The sequence below is a fragment of the Phyllostomus discolor genome, chromosome 6 (assembly GCF_004126475.2).
Source record: "Phyllostomus discolor isolate MPI-MPIP mPhyDis1 chromosome 6, mPhyDis1.pri.v3, whole genome shotgun sequence".
In the NCBI taxonomy this organism is placed as follows: Eukaryota; Metazoa; Chordata; class Mammalia; order Chiroptera; family Phyllostomidae; genus Phyllostomus; species Phyllostomus discolor.
The window spans coordinates 112,864,040-112,885,929 of NC_040908.2; the positions used below are offsets into that span (position 1 = coordinate 112,864,040).

At 39.2% G+C, this 21,890-nt stretch overlaps 1 protein-coding gene across 3 annotated transcripts in view; it reads left to right on the forward strand.

Annotated features, from left to right (window-relative positions):
* Window positions 1–21,594, forward strand: part of LOC114499443 (prolylcarboxypeptidase) — an 89,211-nt gene extending 67,617 nt beyond the window's left edge. For all 3 annotated transcript variants that reach the window (XM_028515630.2, XM_036028744.1, XM_036028745.1), the window contains 3 exons: window positions 1,680–1,844; window positions 3,228–3,415; window positions 17,981–21,594. In XM_028515630.2, coding sequence (XP_028371431.1) covers window positions 1,680–1,844; window positions 3,228–3,415; window positions 17,981–18,197 — 570 coding nt within the window. In that variant the 3' untranslated portion in view covers window positions 18,198–21,594. The remainder of the gene's footprint in view (window positions 1–1,679; window positions 1,845–3,227; window positions 3,416–17,980) is intronic.
* Window positions 21,595–21,890: the final 296 nt, after the last annotated feature.

The following is a 21,890-nucleotide window of genomic DNA, read 5'->3' on the forward strand; positions in this document are numbered from 1 at the left end:
ATTTGCTGTGGATCTTTGATCTGCTCTTCCATTTGGGCCTTTTTTTTTTTTGGTCTTGTCAGGCTTGTTACCTATGAGGGGCAGAGCGTTAGGTGTTCACCAGGGCGGGGCAACCCAGTTGCTGGGTTGTAATGTTGTATGTAGGGGCGGGGTCCAAGAAGGAACCATGGCGCTTGCTCTGCTCTCTGTAGGATTTCAGTCCCTTCTGCTGCTTCCTCCAAGCAAACTGGGCCTTTCTGGTGCTGATTCCCATGTGGGTGGGCTTGTGTATGTTCTAGGACCCTGTGGATCTCTCCAACAAACTCTCCTGTGATGCTGGGAGTGTCTTCCTGTGCCTCAACCCCCACAGGTGTTTTCAATCAGTGTTTTGAGGCTTTATTTCTCAGCGCCGGGACCTTGGGTAGTGTGGTCTGTCTCACTCCCCAGTTTCACTTGGTTCATCTGCTCATGAATACAGGACTGTCCAGTCAGCCAGTCACCTTGCTTGCCATGCCTCGCTTCACAATTACTGCCTTGCTGGGTCTGCCCATTGCCATCCTGCGCCCGAGGTCTGCCAGTCGCTGCCTATGTGCCCAGGGTCTGCCTGCTGCCGTCTTGTATGCCCGAGGTGCCTTGTACACCCAATGCCACTGCTTTTTGTGCCATTGACCTCTCCACCTGGCCGCCCGACTCCACTCTTCCTACCAGTCTGGATGAATGTGTCTATCTTAACTCCTTGGTTGTCCAACTTTCATACAGTTCAATTTTCTGTCAGTTCTGTTTGTTATTTTGTTTCTAAATTGTTGTTCTTATTTTGGTTGTGTGAGGAGGCACATTGTGTCTACCTACACCTCCATCTTGGCCAGAAGTCTTGTAGTTGAGCATGTTAAAAGCTCTTAGGATCCTGCAGTCAAGAAAACTGTCATATTTGCTAATATATTTCCTAAAATTGACTATGAAACAAACCTTTTTCCCCCCCACAAAATATTATTTAAAATTACATGGAAATATACATTTGGGAGAGGCATTTAACTTTTTCTATGATGCCTTTTCTTTGTCTTTCCAAGTTTCCCTTTTCTCTAGGACAGTGTTGCTGGAAGCTGCTCATAGATATCTTGCTAAGTAAATGGTGAGGGGGACATCGTGGAATCAAACAAGTGCTGTACAGCATTATAGTGCCTCTGAGAGAAATAGGCACAGGGCATAGTAGAGGCATACAGAGGGGAATGATTTACTTCTCCCTGACTTGAGGGCATAGGCAGTGGTGGCCTCATGGGGGAGATGATTCTTGACCTGAGTACTGTGGAAGGTGAGTTGGTGTTTGCCATACTTTAGTGGAATGGGAGAGTGGGAAAAGGGCATTTCAAGTGAGCAAAGGTAGAGATGAGGGAAAGAGCTTGGTGGGCTGGAAATGTTTTGCTAGGGGGCAGCAAAACCTGCAGAAAATGAAGCTAGAGTGGTAGGGGGCACTTTACATGTTATGCAAATAACTTTGGTTTTGTTTTAGTTTGGGGCATAATTTAAAAGGTTTACTCATTTGTAAAGGGATTATACTCAAAACAGAGAAATTGTCAAGTAATGCAAGTTGAATGCTCAAGGTTGTTTTATGATCAAATCAAAGTCCTATGTCTTTTTTGTTTTATTACACTGTAATTTTATATTTCTCTTCTGTTACCTCCTTTCTCTCTGTGAAATGACAGGTGGTATGCCAGTATTTGAGAAATCCCCATGTATCAGAAAAAGAGTTGCTGCAGAATATTTTCCAAGCTCTGAATGTATATCACAATTATTCAGGCCAGGCGAGATGCCTGAATATGTCAGAGGCGGCAACTGGTAGTCTGGGAACCCAGGGTTGGAGCTATCAGGTAAGTGTGTATAGTTTCCCCAAGTGGTACTTACTTTTCACTGATATGGTTGTGTTGTAACAGAGAGTCCACAAGATTTTGTCACTTAACCTGAATCTCAATTTGGTCTTACTCAGAGATCATGGATAGATTTCCTTATTCACTCTTACATGTATTTAATCATCATCAAATATATTCTGAATATTTACCGTTGGTCATCACCTTTCTAGGCTCCAAAGATACAAAGATAAATAAGATACGGTCTTACCATCAAATATAGCTTATTGAAAAAGAAGTGTACCTAATAGTATAATAGATCTTGATAAGTTTTATAAAGGAAGTATTTTATAGGCACAAATGAGGTCTGTCCAGAAAAAGCCCAGCTCTTGTTGATGTGTTTGCACGACATCAATATAACCTGGCAGCCAATGAGAGGGGACTGGAATGCGCATGTGTGAACAGTGATGACTTCACTGTACTAGTCAGTGGGGGCAGTAGATGCCACTGAGTGAGATGTTATGTGTACTGCGAAGCTGTTGCTTTTAAAATAACTGAGTGAGCAGAGCAATGAATCTGCATCAGTTTTTGTGTTGAGCTTGAACATTCCTCTGTGGAAGCTAATTGATAACTCAAAAGTCTGCAGCTATGGGCAACTGGTGATTGGCAGTTTCATCATGTCCGTGTGCCTGCTCATGCATTACATATTGTGCAGAATTTTTTTGTGAAACATCAAATCACCCACTTGACTCAGCCCCTACACAGCCCATATTTGGTACCCTGCAACTTCTGGCTTTTCCCCAAACTAAAATCACCTTTGAAAGGGAAGACATTTCAAACCATCTGTGAGATTCAGAAAAATACAACAGGACAGTTGACAGCATTTGGGAGAACTGTGTGATATACCAAGGTAACTACTTTGAGGGGGACTGAGGTGTCACTGTCCGATGTACAGTGTTTCTTGTATCTTGTATCTTTTTCAATAAATGTCTTTACTTTTCATATTACATGGCTAGGTACCTTCTGGACAGACCTCATAAAAGAAGGGGAGTCTAACTTGACTGTCTGTGCGACTTTGTTTCTTATCTGTACAATGAGAATAATAACAATAGGAATACTTTCCTCCCAGAGTTTTTTTGAGGATTCAATATGATAAGAGATGTGAAAGAAAGTGGTTTACAAGGAAGGAATATATAGTTCTAACTTCTGTGACTTCTCAACCAAGCCTTCCCAGGTACAATGAGAGGTGGTGTGTAATAAGCAGAGGTAATAAGCAGGAGCTCTGAAGCCTGACTGCCTGACATCTAGCCCTGACTTTGCTGCTTACTAGCTGTATGACTTTGGAGAAGTTATTCAACTTCTTTATGCCTTTATTTTTCACTAGATTCTTCTGGTTTGCTTTCTCAGACCTGCACAGAAATGGTCATGCCCTTTTGTACAAACGGGATTGATGACATGTTTGAACCTCACTCATGGGACTTGAAGGAATTTTCAGATGATTGTTTTAAACAGTGGGGTGTGAAACCAAGGCCTTCCTGGATCACTACTATGTATGGAGGCAAAGACATCAGTTCCCATACGAATATCATTTTCAGGTGAGTTTTTGTTGGTCCAAAGAAAAACTTTGGTTGATAGAGACACTTGTAGAATAGCTGAGAAAACAGAACCAGGAAAAATGTTGGATAATAAACAACATGGAATATACCTAGTGGCATCCTGTTTTCCTATTCCGTGAGAAATAGAGGATGTGGAGAAGAGATATGATGTTAATACTCTATTACTAACATGCTTAAAGGATTAAAAACAAAACAGCAACAGAATTAAAATACTTTTAAAAACTCCCCAGCACAAAATGAAACATCATCTGTTCTCAATTTGTCTTACTTTTGTTACTGTTGTCATTAATGGTAATAAAAACTTTTTATTATCTATTCAACAAACACTTTTGAAGTTCCCAACCTTTTCTATTCTAGGCATGATATGAGGTACTTTAAATATATTATCTAAAATTGAACCTCACAATAATCCTGTGAAGTAGTTGTTACAGTTTTTTTATTTAACTGAGAAGGAAAGTGAGGGTCACTGTGTTCGGTCACTTGCCAAAATTTATCCAGCTTTGTTTTTGTTACTAATAAAACTAGATTTCAACATTGGTCTGTTTGACCATAAAAATCCTCTTTGTTTTCCTATGTTACACTGCTCCTAGAGAGACATATTTGATTTTGGTTGACATTGGCGTTACGTGAGCAGACTCTGTGTATCTGATTGTGACTTCAATATTTCCATCTTTTGGCTTGTACATCAAGTTGTCAACTATTAAGAATAGCAACTAGGTAATCAAAAAACTTCCCAAATCTATATGGAAATAGTAGAGAGATACCCTTACATAGCTCTTAACCTGCAGCTATTTAAATTATAAATGTCATTCTTTTACAAGCTCTTATCGACAAGAGTTAAAACTGGCCTTGGGGACGTGCTCAACAGCACTGAAGAGTGAGGAGTGCTGTTCTGATGGAAGGATCACTGTCTGGGCCTAGGCCAGTATGGCCCACTTTGCAGTCTTCTGACTGGGTTGATGCTGTTTTCTCACTCAGTGAGAAAATAAAAGTAGGAACACTTTAATGGAAAACTTTAAAGATTTATTGTTTAATTTCCTTAAATTGTGTCCCTTGTTCTCAATAGGATTCTTGACAACTGTAGTCTTCAGCTCAGTCTGAAAAAAGTGACAGTTGAATAAATCTATTTACAGATTTTAAGGAAACTATGCCAAATTTGGGTGTTTGAGATTAGGGAAACATGAAAGGACCAAGAGGACTGAAAAAAGCTTAAATACAAACCTAGTGTCTCCAAGCTCATCTTTGTTTCTTACAGGAGGAAGCACTTTGTCAATTTCTTGTTTTTATTTAGGAGGTAATAATCTCTGTGTAGTATTTATATGGAATGTTCTAGTATGCTGACATTTTAAGCTCATCCTTCCTTGCTTTGACCTTATAAAGCTAAAGTTCAAGTTGAACTATAATGTGCAGTCTTTAAATCCTTGTGTGAAGACTTTAATATGTGAGTTTTGGTTACATACAGTGTCCTTTTTAAATTGGATTCAGCCATTACAGGTATTTATTGTAGTTATCCACCTGACCTCTTACTTTCCTCAGGCCGCTGAGATAACAATAATCATCATCATCACTGGGAGGGGGACAGATTTTGTGAAAAAATTTGGGGAATAGAACTGAAGCCTATAGGTGGAAATTATAGCTTAGTGTTAACTTTTAGTTCAGTATAAGTACTTTCTAACAGAGAAAATACTTTCTAACAGAGCTGTGCCAAGAGAGAATGAGTTGACTTAAATAAAATTACTTGAGTTCTCTTTGATCCTCAGTTTTCTCTTCTGAAAAAATGAGAATAATAATACCTTGCACTCCATAAAGTTGTTGTGGTGCTTAAAAGAGTTAACCTAGTGAAGTGCTTGTCCCAGAACTGTCAGATATATAGGCTCAAAAAATATTGAATGAATGAATGGAAGTACACTCTCTGTCTGGTACTTTACATTGAAGCCACAGGAAACTGTTTATTTGTCCCTGAATGTCTTTTTCCTTCCTCATTTTCTCCTTTTCTTAAGACACAGGCATCCTCCAAGAAACCCTCCCTGACTCCCTCAGGGAGGTTAGGTTTCCACACCCACTTAGCTTCCAGGGCCTGTGACTAACACCAGCACTCTGTGTGGAAATTATCTGTCTGTGTTTCTGTCTACCCCCATGAGATTGTGGACTTCTTAATGTCAGGGACTGTCCCAATCATCTCTGTATCTTTAGCACCTGCTACAGTGACTGGTACACAATGAATGTGTAATAAATGTGTTGGTAAAAATGAGGAATGAAATACAAAGCTCAGAAAGGCTTCTGAGGCACGTGAAAGGTTAAAAATGTGAAGATGCTGGTTTATCCACTTCTGCAGTGCAAGTCTACTTTTTACAAAGAAATCTTTTTTTGTGTGTTGCTCCGTGAAGACTCAAATGTCAATTTATTTCAGTTACTTAAAAATGCATAATTTGGAGGGGGAAGATGGCTTTACTCTAGGCAGCGTTTTTCTCGGCTTCTGTGAAGGGGGGGAAACTCGCGGATCAGTGGAGAAACAGAGCAAGTGGGCCAGGTTACCGAATCATTTTTGAAAGCAGGACATCAAAAATTATTGCACTCGCCGGAAAACCAGATGGTAAGGAGACGGCTACACAACAAAAGGAGCCCAGGGATCAGCGCGGGGTCTAGGGGTGTGCAGACCCCAGGCCCGCCCTGCTCCGGGTCCTGCCCCAGGGCGCCCGGGAGAGGGAAGTCACTGCTCCCTCACCCGAATACTGGGGGTAAGCAACTCCAGGGGAGAACGTGTTGCTAAAAGGAACAGATTGGCCAGTTGGACTGGGAAATTATCACCCAGGGACTAAGATTGCCCGCCCAGAGACCTGGGAGGAGTGAGGGACTCTAGCTGACAGGACCAGGGGGAGCCTGAAAGGGCGCCTGTAACCCTAGCCCGGCAGAAGTGCAGATCAGTGGAGAGTACAGAGCCCGGCCGCGCTCGGCCCGCACCCCATAGGGAGGTGTGATTCTCGCTCTGCGATCCGACAGGGACGTGGCACTTGGTGCATTCCTACAGTGGTGGCTTAGAGATTTCCAGGCCAGCCCGACCAGGGGAGCCGGGAAGGAAAGACACCAACTCCTGGTCAGAGTGCGGTTCCGCGGGGAACAGAGCTGGAAACGGGCTCTTGGCGGGAGCCATCAGGATGGCTGAGTCTTGCGCGCTTTGATCCCAGAAGGGTCACGGCGAGGTGCTTAGGGTGATCCTAGACCGCGAATCTCAAAAGTTTGGGGGAGGGGCGTGCCCTTTTACGATCCCCAGGGAGGGCACAGTGAATCCCAAAACGTCGCGGGTGCCTCTGAGAGCATAGAGCTGGAAACCTGCAGGACCCAGAGTCCAGAAGAACGTGGGAGTGAGATCCAAAGAGCCAGTGTGTGCGGGAGCGCCCCAGGCTACCTGACTGAAACACCAGCTGAGGTCTGGCTAGGAGAGACAGAAGCATTTCAATGGTTCCCTCGCCAGCTGAAGCCAGCAAGATCAGAAAAAACTGGTCTGGCCAGTAGAAACCAACAAGAGGGTTTTTTGTTTGTTTGTTTCTTTTGTGTGTTTTTTGTTTGTTGTTGTTTTGCCCTTTTCTTTTTCTTGTTTTTGTTTGGTTTCATTTTTTTTTGTTTTTTGTTTTGTGTTTTTGGTTTTGTTTGGTTTCTCTGGCTGTTGTTGGTTGATTGATTTTATCTTGTGTTTTATGTGACACTTTTATTTGTCAATCTTATTATTTTTATCTCGCAATCCCTATGTCCTCTCTTCCATTCATCCTAATATTATTCTTTCCACTCCAAATTTATCTCTCCTGCACTACATCTTCTGCTTTTCTTCTTTTTTCCTTTTTTTTTAATCTTGCAAGTTACTGTAAATTTGTATTATCTTTTTCTCACTCTCCTGACAATTTTTATTTTAATAATATTTTGGTATTCTTTTTCTTTCTGTATAATTTTCTTTGCTTGGCTGGTTATACTGTCAGTTGATACGTTCCCCTGGTATCTCAGTCACAAGGTGTTGATAAGTTACTATCCTTCATCTGTGTTCCTTTAATACACCTCTCAAGGTTCTATACTCTTTATTCTTGTTATCTAGACCTCATCGATTCTGCCACAAGACTGTCACTTTACTATTACTACTAGTAAGACCCAGTATATACAATTGTAATTGCTTCTCAATACCCCTACCTGATCTCAGCCCACTTTGCAATTTTCTGAACTATACTATTGTGGGGTTGTCTCTATTCTTTTACTCACGACTCCTACTATACTAATCTTTAGTCCAATCCTACCTTAGAATCTGACCTCCCACAGCCTCACAGCTTTCTAGATCCAACTAACAATCCTCTCGTCCCCAATAAGAGTCTTACCTTCTTCCATCCTTTCTAAAACTTGGATAGTGGGGTGGAGGATCACAGGTTAACACTATAAGGAGCCAAAGGCTAACCCATCTCTTCTCTACTGGCTCTCTATAGTAAATATCATAGTATACTGTCCTTGCTGTTTAAACCATTTGCCTACTCCTCCAACTGATCACAAAAAAGAATAGGGGGAAGCTGTGAGCACCAGGATACACGAAGGAGGATTGCACCACTGAACCTCACAAATATTCTACCACAGAAGTTCACACCATAATTAAAGGAAATTAGAAGAGATCAAATTAACAAACAAGAAGAAAAAAGAAGAAACCCACGAACAATGAGAAAACAAAGAAACAACCCCCAATTGAAGGGAAACGAGGAAGCCTCAGGAAAAAGCTAAATGAAATAGAGGCAACTCAACTATCAGGACAGTGAGTTCAAAACAATGATTACCAGGAAGTTCAATGAACTCACAATGAGCTTTCAGAAATTAGAGGGAACTACATCAATCTCACTGCAAACTATATAAACATGAAAAAGGAATCGAAACTCTCAACAAAGGTCAAGAGGAAATGAAGATACAATTTCTGAACTGAAGAACACAAGTAGAAGGAATGAAAAGCAGGCTTGATGAAGCAGAAGATCAGATTAGCTAACTGGAGACAAAGTAGAAAACAGCATCCAGAAAGAGCAAGAAAAGGAAAAGAGGCTCAGAAAGAATGAAGAGGGATTAAGAGAAATGCAAGACAATATGAAACATAATAATATCCATATAATAGGGATACCAGAAGGAGAAGAAGAAAAGCAAGGGATCGAAAACCTAGTTGAACAAGTAATGAAGGAGAACTTCCCTAATTTGATGAGAGAAAAAGTTCACACAAATCCAGGAAACCAGAGGGTCCCCAATCAAGAGGAACCCAAAGAAAACCTGCCCCAAGGCACATCATAATTAAAATGACAAATTTCAAGACAAAGAGACAATCTTAAAGGCAGCAAGGGAGAAAAAGGAAGTAACATACAAGGGAGCCCCAATAAGGCTAACAGCTGACTTCTCAATGGAAACACTTCAAGCCAGAAGAGAATGGCAAGAAATACTCCAGGTAATGAGAACCAGAGGGCTGCAACCAAGGCTACTATATCCAGCAAGGCTCTCGATCAAGATAGAAGGCCAAATAAGAAGCTTCCCAGACAAAAGAAGTCTAAAAGAATACACCTCGACCAAACCAGCTCTGCAAGAGATTCTAAAAGGACTGCTTTAAGGAAGGGAGGGAAGGGAGAGAGAGAGAGAGAGAGAGAGGAGAGAGAGAGAGAGAGAGAGAGAGAGAGAGGGGAGGGAGAGAGGCGTGGAGAAGGGACAACACACATACATAGAAGACAATGAATAAGTACCTATCAATAATAACCTTAAACGTAAATGGATTAAATGTTCCAATCACAAGACATAGAATAGCTGATTGGATAAGAAAAATGACCCACATATCTGCTGTCTACAAGAGACCCACCTCAGGATAAAAGACCTACACAGGCTGAAAGTGAAGGGCTGGAAAACAAATCTTCCAAGCAAATGGACAGGAAAAAATAGCCGGGTAGCATACTCATATCAGACAAAATAGATTTCTAAAAAAAGGCCATAAGAGAGACCCAGAAGGTCACTTCATAATACTCAAGGGAAGAATACATCAAGAAGACATAAATATTGTAAATATATATGCACCCAACATAGGAGCGCCGAAATACATAAAGAAAATCTTAGAGGACTTCAAGAAAGAAATGGACAGCAGCACAATTATAGTGGGAGATTTTAACACCCCACTATCAAAAATGGACAGATCTTCTAAACAAAATATCAACAAAGATATTGTGGCATTGAACAATGCCCTTGATGAAATGGACTTTGCTGATATATACAGAGCCCTCCATCCAAAAGAAGCTAAATATACATTCTTTTCAAATTTACACGGAACATTCTCAAAGGTAGATCACATGATTAGACACAAAACAAGCCTCAAGAATTTCAAGAAAATTGAAATCATACCAAGCATTTTCTCAGACCACAAGGGACTGAAGCTAGAAACCAATCCCAAGGAAAAAAAAAAAACACTCAAAAATCATGGAGATTAAATAGCATGCTATTAAACCATGAATGGGTCAAGACTGATATTAGGGAAGAAATCAAAAGGTTTTCTGGAAACAAATGAAAACGAGCTCACAATAACCCAAAACTTATGGGACACAGCCAAGGCAGTCCTGAGAAGGAAGTTCATAGTGATGCAGGCCCACCTAAAAAGGTTAGAAACATTCCAAACAAACAACCTAAACCCTACATCTACAAGAACTCGAGGAACAAACAACAAAGGCAGCCCAGAGCAAGCAGAAGGAAGGAAATAACCAAGATTAGAGCAGAATTAAATGACATGGAGACTAAAGCACAATTTTGAAGATCAATGAATCCAAGAGCTGGTTCTTTGAAAAGATAAAATCGACAAGCCTTTAAGCAGACTCATCAAGAAAAAAAGAGAGAAGACCCAAATAAAGACAATCAGAAATGAAAGAGGAGAGATTACAACAGATACCACAGAAATACAAAGGATTGTAAGAAATTACTACAAAGAACTGTATGCCAAGAAATTTGAAAACCTAGGTGAAATGGACAACTTTCTAGAAAAATATAATCTTCCAAAAACTCAATGAAAAGAAGCAGAAAGCCTGAACAGATCAATAACAACAAAAGAAATTGAAGCAGTAATCAAAAAATTCCCAACACACAAAAGCCCCTGGACCAGATAGTTTCACAGGAGAATTCTACAAAGCAATTTAAGGAAGAGCTACCCCTATCCTTCACAGACTATTCCAAAAACTCCAAAAGATGGGAGTCTCCCAAACTCTTTTTATGAGGCCAACATCATCCTAATGCCAAAACCAGATAAAGACACAGCAAAGAAAGAAAACTTCAGGCCCATATCACTGATGAACATTGAGGCTAAAATCCTCAACAAAATACTGGCAAACCGCATCCACAATACATAGTAAAAGATCATATACCATGACCAAGTGGGATTCATTCCAGGGATGCAAGGATGGTTCAATATTCGCAAGTCAGTAAATGATTACAGTGTTTACATCACATAAACAAAAGCAAAGACAAAAACCACATGATCATATCAATTGATGCAGAAAAAGCATTTGATAAGGTACAGCACCCATTCATGATAAAAGCACTCAGCAAAATGGGAATAGAGGGAGCATTCCTCAACATAATAAAGGCCATATATGAGAGACCTTCAGCCAACATCATACTCTGGCCAAAAATTAAAATCTTTTCCATTAAGATCAGGAACAAGACAAGGCTGTCCACTTTCACTACTTCTATTCAATATAGTACTGGAAGTTTTAGCCACAGCAATCAGACAAGAAAAAGAAATAAAAGGCATTCAAATTGGAAAGGAGGAAACAAATTGTCACTGTTTGCAGATGACATGATAGTATACATAGAAATCCTATAGACTCTACCAAAAAACTGCTTGACCTAATCAATGAATTTGGCAAAACAGCGGGATACAAAGTCAATATCCAGAAATCGAAGGCATTTCTGTACACCAACAATGAAACAGCAGAAACAGAGATCAAGGAAAAAATCCCATTTGAAATAGCAAAAAGAAAAATAAAATATCTAGGAATAAACCTAACCAAAGAGGTAAAAGACCTGTATTCAGAAAACTACACAACACTGAAGAAAGAAATCAAGGAAGACATAAACAAATGGAATCATATACCGTGTTCATGGATTGGAAGAATTAATATCATCAAAATGTCCATACTACCCAAAGCAATGTACAGATTCAGTGCAATACCTATTAAAGTACCAATGGCTTATTTCACAGACATAGAACAAACACTTCAAAAATTTATATGGAATTATAAACGACCCCGAATAGCTGCTGCAATTTTGAGAAAGAAGAGTAAAGTAGGAGGGATCACAATACCCGACACTAAAGTATACTACAAGGCCACTGTAATCAAAACAGCCTGGTACTGGCATAAAAACAGGCACACATACCAATGGAACACAACAGAGAGCCTAGAAATAAACCCAAGTCTCTATGATCAATTAATATTTGACAAAGGAGGCAGCAACATAAAATGGAATAAAAATAGCCTCTTCAACAAATGGTGTTGGGAGAACTGGACAGCCACATGCAAAAAAATGAAACTTGAGCACCAACTTACACCATATACAAAAATAAATTCAAGGTGGATAAAAGACTTAAATATAAAACGTGACACCATTAAGGTCCTAGAGGAGAACGTAGGTAGGAAAATCTCAGATATTTCACGAAGAAACTTTTTACTGACGTGTCCCCTAGAACAAGGACATAAAGGAAAGAATAAACAAATGGGACCTCATCAAAATTAAAAGCTTCTGCACAGCTAAAGAAAACAGTATCAAAATTAAAAGAGAACCAACTGTATGGGAAAACATATTTGCCAATGATACCTCAGACAAGGGTTTAATCTCCAAAATATATAAAGAACTTACAAGACTGTACTCTAAGAAGACAAGGAACCCAATTAAAAAATGGGCAAAGGACTTGAACAGACACTTCTCCAAGGAGGACATACAGAAAATCCAAAGACACATGAAACGATGTTCAATATCACTAGCTATCAGAGAGATGCAAATTAAAACCACAGTGAGATACCACTTCACACCAGACAGAATGGCCATCATAAACAAAGCAACAAACAACAAGTGTTGGAGAGGTTGTGGAGAAAGGGGACCCTAGTGCACTGCTGGGTGGACTGCAGACTGGTACAACCACTATGGAAAGCAGTATGGAACTTCCTCAGGAAACTAAAAATGGATCTGCCTTTTGACCCAGCAATTCCACTGCTGGGACTCTATCCTAAGAATCCTAAAACACCAATTCAAAAGAACCTATGCATCCCAATGTTCATAGCAGCACAATTTACAATAGCTAGATGCTGGAGGCAACCAAGATGCCCATCAGCAAATGCATGGATCAGAAAACTATGGTACATTTACACAATGGAATTCTATGCAGCAGAAAGAAAGAAGGAGCTCCTACCCTTTGCAACAGCATGGATGGAGCTGGAGAGCATTATGCTAAGCGAAACAAGCCAGTCAGTGAAAGACAAATACCATATGATCTCACCTTTAACAGGAACCTAAATAACAAAACGAAGAAGCAAGCAAAATATAACCAAAATCACTGAAATAGAGGACAGGCTGATGGTGACTGGAGGGGAGAGAAGAGGGAATTTAAGGGGACGGTGGGAAGGGTTCACAGGAACAAACTTAAAGGACACATGGTCATAAGCTAAGGGGAGGGTGGTAATGGGAGGGAAGTGGGGAGGCTGGGAGGGGGGACTGGATTGGGAGTAAAAAGGAGAAAACTGTATATGAACAATGATTAAAATAAAAAAAATGCACAATACTGGTTTTCTGAAGAAAGCACATTTCCAGCGTAAGGAGCAGTCTCAGGTGTCTCTGTTCTGTGTACTTAATGGCTACCAGCTAGAAAACATTTCTGGTTGATGAGTGAGAAAATGTCCAAGGAGCCATGTGAAAATATTTTTATGTTCATGCTTCCCTCCTTACTTGCCTCCCACAAACACATGACTGCTTTTCTGGTTGGAAAGTTCAGCCTGTAATTGGAGATTTGCCAGTTAAGAGCTTGAGCTTTGAAGTCAGAGAGACCAGGGTGCTGTTCTGTTTCTTCACTGAGTAAGCTGCGTGGCCTCCGGCAGATCGCCTAGTTATATAAGTTAGAAATAATGACTACCTGACAGAGTCATTTCAGGGAGTGGTTAGACTATTATGGAAGGGAGCACCCTGAGGGCAGAGATCCTGTCTGTTCACTGCTGAATGCCCAGGCACAGTCAGTGCCTGGCACAGAGTAGGCACTCAGTAAACATTTGTTGAATGAATGAGGATTGAAAAACAGTAGCTATTAATATAGGGTTGGCCAAAAAGTCCATTTAGTTTTTTTCCATAAAATAAAAGACACATTTTTCATTTTCACTGATAATTTTATTGATTTGGATATTTTGAGTATGTTGGCTATCTCTTGCTATTGGCTTCTAGTGGGTAGAGGCCAGGGATGCTGCCAAACATCTTCCAATGCATAAGACAGCCCCACAGCAAAGAATTATTTGACTGAAATGTCAATAGTGACAAGAAACTTTGTGAAAGACTTTTGACATGTTCGATCAGTCACAGCAACTTCATATGCTTCACAAATCTTTTTCTGCATTTCAGTTGTATTTTTACCTTTCTTGAAATAATAAGTCATAATATGCCGAAAATGTTGCTTCAGTCTTCAATATTAAAATGGCTGTGCAAAAATTCACCCATTTTGATAATGGTTTTTATAAAATGCATGGTGATATGACAGCTGTCACAATACAATCTAATAAAATTGTTTTGAATGAAGTTAAAAACAAACCAAACAAATTTTTGACCAACCCAATACTTCTAAAATACTTCCTCAAAATTTCAGCATTTTTTTTTTTATTTCACAGTGGTTTTGTTGGAAGGATTAATTTCATTCCCCAACCCCAACTGGTAAGAAATTATATTACCCCAGTGGTCATTCTCTGATATTGAAATATGACTCTGAAAGGCAATTCCTGAGAAGATGATTAGTTTAACATTTTTCAGGCAAATTAATTGTTGCCAGCAATTAAGTGAAGCTCACTGTTGGGAAATTTATCCAGGTATCTATTGGGTTGGCTAAAAAGTGCATTATGTTTTTTCTGTACAATGACTCTAGTGGGTCTTTGATGCAGACCCTGGCCGACAGGATCCATGTGTTGTGGCTGTGAACAACAAATTCACACAGACTACAGAAGTCCTGTGGAGAAAAAGGGATGGCATGGCAGCTCTCTAAGTGAGAGAGAGGGCCCCAACCCCTGCTTGGACAGGCTTTTATTGCTTTTCTGGATAGACTACATTGAGGATGGTCCTCATTTACTATGCACAGGTTTGCTGTAGGTGATTACCATTAACAGATAACAAAGGAAAGAATGTTGCTAATTACTTCAAAGAGGAGCATGGTTCAAATCAAGGGGAAGAGTGGTTGAATTGGTTACATTCCATACTTGGGAGGTTTTGCACAGATTTTAGGAAGTTACTTTAGATATGTGCAGTAAACATTTGCTGCCTCAATCCAGGGTGAGGGAGTTTTAGCAAAAGCAAGTCTCATAGCAGCCTAGGTACAATGCAGGCCTGATTCCCCATGGGAGAACCTATCTGTGGGCGTGGGTCCTGTGTGCCAGACCTCGCTCTGCACTGGCTTTTCCAAGTAGGGGCTGGGCTACATTTCCCATGTCACAAGGTATGGTTCCCTATAGGTCTTAGTTGTCTTGAACTTTATTTGAAACTATTTTGTTAGATTGTATTGTGACAGCTGTCATATCACCATGCATTCTTAAAAAAACATCAAAATTGGTGAAGTTTTGTGCAGCCATTTTTAATATTTAAGATGGAAGAAGATTTGCAACACCTTTGGCATATATCATGATTTATAATTTCAAGAAAGGTAAAAATGTGACTAAAATGCAGAAAAAGATTTGTGAAGCATATGAAGGTGTTGTGACTAATTGAACACGTCAAAAGTGTTTTACGAAGCTTCTTGTCACTATTGACATTTTGGTCAAATAATTCTTTGTTGTGAGCTATCTTATGCATTGGAAGATGTTAGCAGCACCTCTGGTCCTACACACTTAGAAGTCAATAATGGGCGGAATGCCGACATACTCAAAATATCCAAATCAATAAAGTTATTGGTGAAAATGAAAAATATGTCTTTTACTTTATGGAAAAAAACTAAATGGACTTTTTGGCCAATCCAATAGATTTTCTCATGAAAGCCAATATTAGTAGTTTCTTTTTGTAAATTTCCCAGTGACTTGTTTAGCTTTCACACGTCTAGGACCAAGAAATTCAACCTCATGTACATCTTAGGTGTCTCAGCAACTCCAGACACTGTTGCTAAGTCAGTAAAAGTGATTCAGACAACCTTTTATATCAAACACATTTTACTTTGGGCTGTTGGATGGCTTTTTGTTTTGCAAATAATGGAGTTTCCAGTCAGGTTGGTCCTTTCAAATTTGAATAAAGCTGTTTGTTGACTTAAGACAATCCAAACTAAAGTGTACTCTTTAGTTTAAGAGGTAAACAAATCCTCTTTTTAGTTTACTTTAAAAATACTCTATATCTGGTAGTTGAAAACAAAGGGTTGTATTTTGCATGTGAATTTTCCCTTTTGTTTTCAATAAAACCAAAAAGCACATTTTTGGATTAGTTTTTTTTTCAAGAATGATGTTATTAATTGCAATTAATTATTTTTTAAAAGAAAAATGAGGTGAGAATTTGTGGTGTGAATTTAAAATTGCATTTCAAACACACATATTTAAAGTAACTAAATGCATATTTTTCCATTTAATTTGATGGTAGAAAAAAGGTGAATAGGAATATAGTCAATACTATTGTGATAAGTTTGCATCATGACAGTTATTACTACAATTAGTGGGGTGATCCCATTGAAAGTTATAAAAATATTGAATCACTATACTGTACACCTGAAACTAATATAACTAATATAATATTATATACCAACTATACTTAAATTAGAAATGTAAAAGCAAAAAGACTTATAACATATGTAGGCAAGGATATAGAGAAATTGGAACTCTCGTGTGTTCCTAGTGAAAAATGTAAAATGACTCAGCCACTTTGGAAAACAGCTTGGCAGCTTTTCACAAAGTTAAGTTACTGTATATACTGAAATTTCATTTTTAGGTATATACACAAGAAAAATGAAAACATGTGCCCATGCAAAAACTTGCATATGAATGTTCATAGGAGCCATGTGTATAGTAGAAAAAAGTGGAAATAATGCAAATGTACATCTCATGATTGGATAAATGAAATGTGGCATATTCATACAATGGAATATTATTTGTCAATAAAAAGGAATAATGTGCTGATACATACTACAACTTGGATGAAACCTGGAAAACATTATGTCAAAGTGAAAGAAGCCTGTTGTCACAAAAGACCACCTATTGTATAATTCCATTTATATGAAATGTCCAGAATAGGCAATCTGTAGAGATGAAAAGTAGATTAGTGGTTGTGTGGGTCTGAGAGTAAGGAATTACAGGGAGGGAAACTGGGATTATTGGCTGCCAGTGAGAGTGGGTTTCTTTTGGGGATGATGAAAATGTTCTAAAATTATGGTAAAGGTTGCAAACTATGAATATACAAAAACCATTGAATTGTACATTTTAAATGGGTGAGTTTTGCAGTGAAATATAACTCAATAAAGGTCTTAAATACTATTAGGGATGTTCTCTGTGATTGTGTTGCATTTTTATTCAGCTAAGCTAACTAGCCTGTTTCAATGACTAATCCTGTTGCGATCATTCTGAAATATGTTGTGTGTACCAGCCAAGACTAGTAACCTAGCAGCATTTCCTTAACTTTAAAGCCACTGTAAAATGGGGATCTTTGAGTAATGACCAAATTTTCTGATTCTGATTTGGAGGAATTTTTTCAGTTTTATGCCCTATTTCCCCAAGTACTATACTAACAAGGGATGTATTGTGTGAAAAATAAAGTTTTTTTTTTAAAAGCTAAGAGATAATTATTGTTTTAAAATAGGGTTTCTTTATTACTTTGATAGCTGATAGCTGATAGCTGTCCTAGGAGAAGGACACTGGTGTTAACGGAGGGACTGCTACATTCCTGACACTTGTGCTTATTAAATACAACACGTACCACAAATATCTGGTATTTACATCCAGGCAACAGCCCTGTGAGGTTGGCCTTGTTATCTCTGTGCTTCAGAGGAGGAAGGTCATCTGGCTTTTGAGTGATGAAGCTGGGATTGAAATTTAGGTTTCTAAATTTCAATTTTTGATACAATCTGGACTGATTCATGGGGTACCATCTTCACTCCTTGGCCCTGTTTCTAGTAGTTGTTTTCAGAAAAATGTAAAACTCTGGTGTGAATAACCTTTCTATATGACAGATTAGGTCCCCAGATCAAATCCCCAGGTTACAAGCTTGTAATTTTAGCTGTTATGCATAAAATAGATTTCTCCTGTCTTATCTGGCTATAAATACAAAAATCTAACAATCCTATTTTTTCTTCTTTCCCTCACTTAGCAATGGTGACCTAGACCCCTGGTCAGGAGGTGGAGTAACCAAGAACATCACAGACACCTTGGTTGCCATCACTATCCCGGATGGGGCCCATCACCTAGATCTTCGAGCCAGCAATGCCTTTGATCCCACGAGCCTGCTATTAGCCCGCTCCTTGGAAGTTAAATACATGCAGCAGTGGATCAGAGATTTCTATGCCAGTCTGAGAAACACGCGCTGAGAAATTTTTGATCATTTTCAGTTTCTTCTTTTATGTTCCTTCCACCCACATTCCCATTTACTTTGGTTTTCTACACAAAATTACTTTCCCTTGTTTATTATTGGATTTGGTGGGGCAAAGGCTGAGACAGAAGAGAGGGTGATGGTGGAGACAGCAGCCATTCCACACCCCAGATCCTTGCCTTCTTTGACCACCTCTGGGGAGAATCTCTTTGTGGCAGCTTTCCCTCCCTACCAGGGCCCTCATAACTGCAGCAGGGTTCCTGCCTTTCACAAGAGGGGGAGTCCATTCCTTTGTTTCTCTGCAAGCAGAGGTTTCTCTTGGTTTTCAGACTGAAGTCTCTTTGGCCCATTTCTCAGTCCCCACCTTTGCCCTCCCAAAAGGAAAAGCAAAAAATAAAGATGATATAAATGCAGCTGATAGAAAGGATGTCTGATGCCAACCCAGGAAAAAGGAGTCATTTCATGTGTCCTTGATTTAACAACTTAGAACTATGCTGTAAATAAAGAGTAAGGTGGTACCTTGTCCCTGTGTGCTGCTTCTGCATCTCACTCCAGCTGTTGGGATCACTGTGTGTGCTGGGCTTTGCTAGTTTTGGAAAGTCCTTTAATTTTCTGTCTTCTACTTGGCAGCTTTTTTTTAGTTCTGGAATATTTGCCACTGTGGGACTGCCATTTAGAAATCTGGCCTCTTTTTGCTCCATTTCTCTTTGTTTCTAAGGTCAGTTTTGTGGTAATTTGGTTACATTTTGTCAGTTTGGGAAAATGACTATTTTGTTTTTCCTTTTACATTAGAGCAGGCTTTTATATGCTGTGGTCGCTGATGATACTTTCTTAAGAATCCATTAAAAATCGATGAATCAAGTATTCAAAATGTAGACTGTAGTTATGTTCAACTTTTTAAAAAAAATTTTATTTCCTAGTGGTTGATGCTGCTGCCATTGAAGCCAGAAGTGTCAGGACATTAAGAGGCAGGTGCACGAGAACTTTCTGTGTGGCTCCAAAAGGCAAGCTAATTCATGCGGGCAGCATATTTGACATTAATAAGTGACTGAGCCCTTGCTATTTCCAAAGGGTTGGCTTCTTTCAAGCAGTTCTTACACTGAAACCTTTCTTCAGAAGAGCTTTTCTAGGATAACAAATATGGATAGCAAACCTTTCAGGGACACAGAGAGAGATTCTATTCTGTTGAAAGATTTCTTCCCTCTGTTTTTAAATTTTCTTAAAAAATTTGTTTTCACCCTTTGTTTTCTGTTTTAGAAAATTTACTCTCATCTCAATCTTTTCTAGAACACTTATTTTATACAAAGCAAATTACTGGATGAGAAACTGAAATAATTCCCTTATTTTCCCTGGTATCTGGGAGGCACAGAATAATCTTCAGTTTCAGAAACCTGTGGTTCTCATTGTAATGAGTTGCCCATCAAAGCATTTGGTCACTGTTTTCATTTCAACACCAGAGAAAAGTCTACTGGTGTGGGAATTTAAGGGTTAAAACAACACTAGTTTCTAGTTTTTATTCCTTTGCAAGGAAAAAGTTACATAATGCTGGTTTTATGGGCTTAATAGAGGATATTCTTACTATTTTAGGATACTATTGATTTTGAGATATTTTCCTTGAAACCTTTTTACTTGCTTAAAATCTTTAAAATATTTTGCTATTTCATTTAATATTAAATCTGCTGATGAGCTATATTTTTGTGAAGAGAAAAATTGCCAAAAATGTCTATTGTTTTTGCAATTATAATTTGGTTTTATGTTTTTCTTTATGTACATTTTTTGACAGATGGCAACCTTAATTAAAGTTAACCTAATTATGATATGCTGAAATTTAATTTTAAACTGAAGAATTAGAACATCAAATAAATCTTATTGAAAGCATCTCTCTAATAGATAATGCTTTTGAAAGATCAGGAAAGAAAGAGAATTGAGGTGGTTTTTATCTTCTGATTTTTACTTTAACTACTTAGAGTCAATGGGTAAAACTGAGGAAAATTGAGGATCTTTCTTAAGGGTTCTGTAGAGTCAAGAGATTATCCAGAGGAGCCAGTGTGTAGTCTAGCATATTAGAGAGTGAAGACACCCCGGATATCCAGGCCAACCCCATCGTTTGTAGGTGGATGGCACTGTGGCACAGAGAGAAGGAATTGTGTAAGGCCTCCCTCACAGCTCATTTTTGGCTGAACCAGACCTTGAATCCAGGTTTGTTTGTTGTTTTCTCTTTATTGGTGTAGCTTAATCTTTGTTTGGATACAATAAACAACCTCACTGAGCCAGCTTAAGCAAGAAAGGGACCTTAGTGAAACTTCAGAGTTAGCCCCAGGACTTGGGTAACCAGGGGTCATGAGTCAATGGACCTGGGGTCTGGAAAGTCATTCAAAGTCCAGACTGCCATTTCGCTTTCTCTCGCCTTGAGCAGAGGTCACCAGTTGTCAGCCTGTGGGTAGATTTGTTTCTGAGCTGTTTATAGCTTGTTTAGCAGTCTACAGTGTGCATGTGCATCACAATTACCTAAAGGCCTTGTTAAAACATTGATTGCTGAGGCCCACCCCAGAGTTTGTAATAAATAAATCTTAGGGTGGATCTTGGGAAGTTGCGTCTCTAACAATTTCCTAGGTGATGATGCTATGGAATCACACTTTGAAAACCAGTAGATGAAGGAATTCTGATTTTCATTTTCTTCAGACAGGGCATGTCCCTTTAGTTCACCTCACTCCTGTTGTCCTGCCTGACCCCTTTTGAGTCTGGAAGCCCTGCCTAGCATTTCTCTTCCCATTGCTGCTTCATGCTGTCTGCAGACCAATTTTCTCTTCTTTGCTTGCTCGGGGCCCATGATGACTTCCCAACATGGTGTCATCAGGCCCCAGAAGCTGCACCTCCTCACATACCCACAACTCTGAGGTGGTTAGGGAGGGACAAGTTCATAAAAACATGAGGTCAGAAATCACTGTTTGGGATATACTCTTTGGACAGTTCAGGCAACTCAATATGGATTTATTACAGTATATCTGGGATCACAAGTATCCAAAAATATTCTAATGGCTTATGCAGTAAAGAGATTCATAGTTAAGTAAGTTTGGAAAAATAACAGGTTAAACAAATTTAAATAGCTTTTTTTAATCTGTAAATATACATTGTACCTCTACAAAATGGCAACTGAGAATGCAACTTTTCCTACTTTTTTTTATATGTACGCCAGGCATGAATGGCTCCAGCCACCAATATATTACTGTATCCTAGCTTTGATGGTACCTGCTTTGTACCTGAGTGATGCAAGAGTAACTCTACCAATCAGGTATCTTCTTGCCCATTGCCAGGGGGTTTGTCACACTCTTACTTACAGAACTACAAAGCATACAGCATTGGTCTAGAACCTGGAAACTACAGTGGTAAAAAAAGCAAATATAGTATCTGTCCTAATAAGGTTTGTATTCTCCTGGGAGAAAGATAGGAAATGTCAAATTATACAATGAGTTGGCATAATTGTAAAGGCTATAAAGAGTGGGGGGCTCTTAGGGAATTTACCAGGGAATCCAAGTTAGTCTGTGAGAGTAATTCTTTCTTTTTGAGATGTGACATTTTGGGTTTATCTAAACACAAAATGGTAAGTGGGAGCTACACTTGGAAGAGGATGGAAAACAGCATGTGCAAAACCCCTGAGTGTAGCATGTTCAAAGAACTGAAAGAAGGCCAC